Source organism: Mastomys coucha, unplaced genomic scaffold (assembly GCF_008632895.1).
Source record: "Mastomys coucha isolate ucsf_1 unplaced genomic scaffold, UCSF_Mcou_1 pScaffold22, whole genome shotgun sequence".
Lineage (NCBI taxonomy): Eukaryota > Metazoa > Chordata > Mammalia > Rodentia > Muridae > Mastomys > Mastomys coucha.
The window spans coordinates 78,503,102-78,508,678 of record NW_022196905.1 but is presented as its reverse complement, the minus strand read 5'-3'; the positions used below and the strand labels follow the sequence as shown (position 1 = coordinate 78,508,678).

The following is a 5,577-nucleotide window of genomic DNA, read 5'->3' as shown; positions in this document are numbered from 1 at the left end:
ACAAAAAGATTCATCCAAGCCGTTTAACCCCACTGTTGATCTTGTAACACGAGTAGATCGGGAAGCAGACATACTATGGCAAGTCCCTACCATACGGTCATCATGATCCACTCATTGGGAAACCTGTACAAGCAAAGATCTATCATTGTGGAAATATTATTTCTTTTCTTTATATCCTGAAGGAGATGGGGCTATGATCTACAATGGAGTTTCAGCTTCAGGCTTTCCGACTCTCAGCTTCAGTCTCGGAGAATACTAGAACCTTGTAAACGCCTCTCTTTTGAAGTGTCTCGCCTAGTACTTAGTTTCCAAGCATCTGTATTTATATGTCATCACTGTTAATGTCCATGTTACACTGAGACTTCAGGAATTATTTATACGGCTGTAGTAGCACAACTTGTTATCTCTCGCGCGGGCCGGCCACCGCGGGCCACTCGGGGAGGCGCCGCCCGCGCCCGCGTGGCCGCCGTCGGCCGCCGCACTGGCTCCGGCTCCCTCCGCCGCAGGAAGCTCCACCGCGGCGCCGCGGCGCTTCCGCATTTGTTGTTTTTATTATTATGTGACAGGAGGAATTTCTTTTCTGGTTCAGTCTATTTGGAGTTGTGTAGGCTTCTTGTATGTTCATGGGCATCTCTTTCTTTAGTTTAGGGAAATTTTCTCCTATAATTTTGTTGAAGATATTTACTGGCCCATTACCTTGGGAGTCTTCACTCTTTTCTATACCTATTATCCTTAGGTTTAGTCTTCTCATTGTCTCCTGGATTTCCTGGATGTTTTGGGTTAGGAGCTTTTTGCTTTTTGCATTTTCTTTTTGTCAATGTTTTCTATGGTATCTTCTGCCCCTGAGATTCTCTCTTCTATCTCTTGTATTCTGTTGGTGATGCCTCCGTCTATGACTCCTGGTTTCTTTCCTAGGTTTTGTATCTCCAGGGTTGTCTCTCTTTCTGATTTCTTTATTGTTTCTATTTCCATTTTTAGATTCTGGATGGTTTTGCTCATTTCCTTCACCTGTTTGATTGTGTTTTCCTGTAGTTCTTTAAGGAATTTTTGTGTTTCCTCTTGAAGGGCTTCTAGCTGTTTACCTGTGTTCTCCTGTATTTCTTTGAGGGTACTATTTATGTCTCTTTTAAAGTCCTGTATCATCACCATGAGAAGTGATTTTATATCTGAATCTTGCTTTTCTGGTATAATGGTGTGTCCAGGACTTGCTATGGTGGGAGAATTGGGTTCTGATGATGACAAGTAACCTTGGTTTGTATTGCTTATATTCTTAGGCTTGCCCCAGGCCATCTGGTTATCTCTAGTGCTGCCTGCCCTTGCTAATTCTGACTGGAGCCTGTTCTTGTGATCCTGGTTGTGTCAGAACTCTTCAGAGTCAAGCTGTCTCTGTGATCCTTTGATTCTGGGATCCTGTGATCCTGGGCTTGTTAGAGCACCTGGGAGTGGAGCTTCCTCTGGGTGTTTTGGGACTGGCTGCAGAGTTTGCACTCAAGGTCTGCTCAGGGCACGGGCTGGCCCAGACAGATCAGAAGCAACCTGAGCTACTGGCCTGGCTGAGTTCCTGTGTGCCTGGTCTAGCTGATCCCATTTACTCCTGGGTGTTGGGACAGATGTTGTGTACTCCTCACCTCTGATCCTGGGTGTGTTAGCGCCTGGGAGTGGAGCTTCCTCTGGGTGTTGTGGGACCAGAAGGAACCTGAGCCACTGGGCTAGTGGAGTTTCTGTGTGCCTGGTCCCGCTGGTCTCAGTTACTCCCAGTGTTATGACAGATGTTATGTCCTCCTCACCTCTGATCCTGGGTGTGTTAACCACACACCTTTTAAAAGAAGGAAATCAAGGTTCAGAGGAGAGATTCAGTAGTCGAGAATCATGCAGTTTATGGTCCAGGCTGAATGCGACCTTTCACATTCTATTCCAGAGTCAGTGATCTTCTCTCTGCCTATCTATTAATACAGATAATATCAGAATATACAGTATACAATAATAATAATAGTATGTATGTAGCATTGAGCTCTCCTATTACAATAGGGTTTCCTGTATGTAGCTCAGTTGGACTTGCAGTTTGGAGTCTTTTTACTGCAGTTCCCTAACATGTCTAGTTTGTGATTGTTTTATATATGTATTATTATTTTTCCCCTAGATCTTATAAGACCACGAGATACATACCACTTTTTTGTTGAGCAACATGGTTTGAAAGTTTTTAAAACATTGGATACAACATTTTTTTCTACTGGAAAATTGATTTTAGGACCCCATGAAGAAAAAGGAAAACAGCACGTTGGCCAAGATATATTGGTGAGTCTACTTCTCCACTTGTTTCTATTTTCTGACATACAACTGATGATATGGTAAAATTCTATTTACTCTGTAGTGAAATCTCATAATTACACTGTACAAAGAAATCTTCCATTTGTTAAATCTGTTGGAAGTTAGCCAATGCCCATATTGAGGCTGTTATTAAGGAACTTAGGGCTGCCTCCTCTGGGTAATTAGAGCAGATTAATCAACTACTGTTACATTTATGCATATAAATATACATATATGCACGTAAAAGAAAGGAAAAAGAGGACATGAATTTGAAAGAGAGCAAGGAAGGATAATGAATGGCTTGAAGTGAGGGAAGGGAAGGGAGAAATGATGTAATTTAATCTCAGAAAAAAAAGGAAAACATTTTAAAAAATGTTTCTTAGTGCTTTAAAAATGGACAGAGTATTCTTTTCTGTTGTATCCTTATTGTGTTTCAGAAGTTTGCTTCCATTTGTCTACCTGTGACTTAGTGCTCATTGAGATTAACTCTTATATTCCCAGAGTGTTTGTGTGGGTGTCTGGTGCATGCGAGTGAGTGCATATTTGGCTTATTTTACATAACACAAAGAGCTGTAGTTTTATTTGATGACACGAGTGATAAGATTTTCTTTTTTTTTTTTTTTTATGAAATATTTCAAGGTCTCCGTGTACCACATTTTCTATCTGCCTATTAGGTAGTGGGCATGTAGATTATGCCGAGTGCTTGGTTTCCGTAGACACGAGAGCCTCAGGCGCCTCTTTAATATCCTCCCTTTCTTTCCTTCACATATATATCCACTGCAGGGATTGTATTGCAGCTATGGGTTTAATTTTTTGTATGTCTGTTTTTTGATGTATCTCTGTGGTATTTTCTATATGATAGAAATGTTCACTTTTTTCTGTAACCTTATCAGCATTTTTTTTGCTGATAATCATTCTTAGTGGAATAAGGTGATAGATAGCTTGTAATTTTATTTCCCTATTGATTAGTTTGGCATTCTGATATTCAAATATTAGCTATTTATATGGTTTCATTTGAAAAATGTCTATGTAGAGCTATTTCTCATTTTAAAAAAGGTTATCTCAATTAGATGTTGGCAAAAATGAGAAGAGATATGCTTAGAGATGCAAACTAACTAGATAAGGAAAATGATCTAGAAATCTATTCAGTACTGCCTAAATCCACTTTTTCTGCTTGAGCACTTGTTTAGATGACAGAAGAACGTTTTCTAAATTTCCTAGTTAAAAAGAGAACTTCAGAATCTTTGAGGAGTATTTCTCCATTTAGAGAGCTATCCTTCTGTAGAGGTTGAGAATGTAAATTATGCAGTCAGACACCCTGATTCTAATCCCAGTCATTAAATTGACTTTTGAAAGTTACCTAACTTCCGTTCTTATATTCTTCAGCTGTGAAAAGCCACCAAAATAGCACCTGGGTCAATATGAGGCATAAGTAAATGAAAAAGACATATGTGCTCTTGGAGAGCTAAGTTCTATACTTAATAGTAAAGGATAATCATCTATAATAAGCTAGGTTCCAACTTATTCTGATATGTGTTGCCTTAGTTTAATAATAGTACTATAGATTTCGTGTTTCCAAAAATGACCACTTATTTTTCAGTTTTGGAGTCTGAAATATGTTTGTTGAAGGCATACTTCCTTCAGTAGGAGAGAAATTGGAAGAAGTGGAGAGCAGAAGGGAGAGAGGGGTGGAGAAGAGGAACAAGAGAGACAGAAAGGGATAAGTAACTTTAAGGGCACTAAATTTCTTCCATGATGGCTCCACACTAATATCATCAAGTTGGCTGATATGAGGCCCACTACACATACAGCAGAGGACTGCCGGGTCAGGGATCAGTCAGAGAAGATGCATCTAACTCTTAAGAGACTGGAGGCTTCAGGGAGTGGAGAGTTCTGGTGAGGTTGGGGGTAAGGGGTTGGGGACATCCTTGTGGAGACGGGGGTGGGAAGGAGATATAGAATGGGGAACAGAGGGTGGACTGGGAGGGGGATAAAATCTGTAGTGTAAAAAAAAAGATTAAAAAAATAAAATAAAAATGAAACATTGTCAGTGTCAAAAAAATAAGATTTGAAAGTATGAAATTTGCTTATAAACATAGTAGTAGGCACACCCTAAGGTTTGCAGGCTTTATATTTATTTTTATTGTTTCAACAAAAGATTAACAGTATGCCTACATATGAATAAATTGTGAAGTTTGCCATCTTCGAATTTGAAGCTCATGTAGCTGAAAGACCTCTGTCTTTTTGGTGGGGAATGGGGGACATCATTGAAACAGGGTTTCTTTGTGTAGCCCGGTTGTCCTGGAACTCACTTTAAACCACACTGGCCTTGAACTCAGAGGTTCCCATGCCTCTGCCTCTAGAGTTCTGGGACTAAAAGTGTGTGCCACCACAGCCTAGCCCTACTTCTTTCTCAACCTTGATGTTTAAATTTGTGAGTTGAGTTGTTTGTTTTGTCATTCCTCCCTACTCACAATAGAGATATGGCTTCTTATCTTTGGTTCATCATTCCAATTGAGAGCTGTGTTGCCAGAAGACATGTAATCTTTGAAGAAGCATGTATAATATTTTTCTTTTTTTAATAATTTTCTTTTTTAAAATTTTCTATTTTTATTTTTTGTTTATTTTGAGACAGGGTTTCTCTGTATAGCCCTGGCTGTCCTGGAACTCACTCTGTAGACCAGGCTGACCTTGAACTCAGAAATCCACCTGCCTCTGCCTCCCAAGTGCTGGGATTAAAGGCGTGCGCCACCACCACCTGGCCCTAACATTTTTCTTTTTAAGAAAAGTTTACTGCTAAAGTGGTTCTGACTTGTCATGACATTGAATGAACAAAAGTAGAGCAAAAATTAATTAGGGTTTTTTAATTTTATTGCTTTTATTGCCCTAACAAAGTACCACAAACTAGTGGTTTAAGTAGTGGCCTCTACCTCATTTTGGCTAGTTACAGGTGGCAGGTTTGGCTTGGGTAGTCTGGTCAGAAGATTACATACAGGTCAGAGATGAAGATGTTTACAGTTTGTGTTCTTTTCTAAGGATGAGTCTGTTTATTGATAGTGTTGAGAGAATGTAGTTGTGCTCATTCTTCTCTGGATGTTGGCAGCTTTTAGAAAAAGCCTGTATTCCTTGGCTTGTGGCCACTTGTCTTTACCACCAGCAACAGTTAAAAAACCTTTTGGTTAAAATTGCTCTCCTTGCCTCAGTTCTCCCTCCGACCCCCATTCTCTCTCTCCGTGTGTGTGTGTGTGTGTGTGTGTGTGTGTGTGTGTG

At 40.0% G+C, this 5,577-nt stretch overlaps 1 protein-coding gene across 7 annotated transcripts in view; it reads left to right on the top strand.

Moving 5' to 3' along the window:
• Cenpc (centromere protein C) overlaps nt 1-5,577 on the top strand; it is a 72,007-nt gene that overhangs the window by 63,343 nt on the left and 3,087 nt on the right. For 6 of the 7 annotated variants that reach the window (XM_031342905.1, XM_031342903.1, XM_031342901.1 and 3 more), the window contains one exon: nt 2,141-2,295. In XM_031342905.1, coding sequence (XP_031198765.1) covers nt 2,141-2,295 — 155 coding nt within the window. Of the gene's footprint in view, nt 1-2,140; nt 2,296-3,907; nt 4,350-5,577 lie in introns of those variants that run through there. The other variant, XM_031342906.1, reaches the window with a different exon arrangement.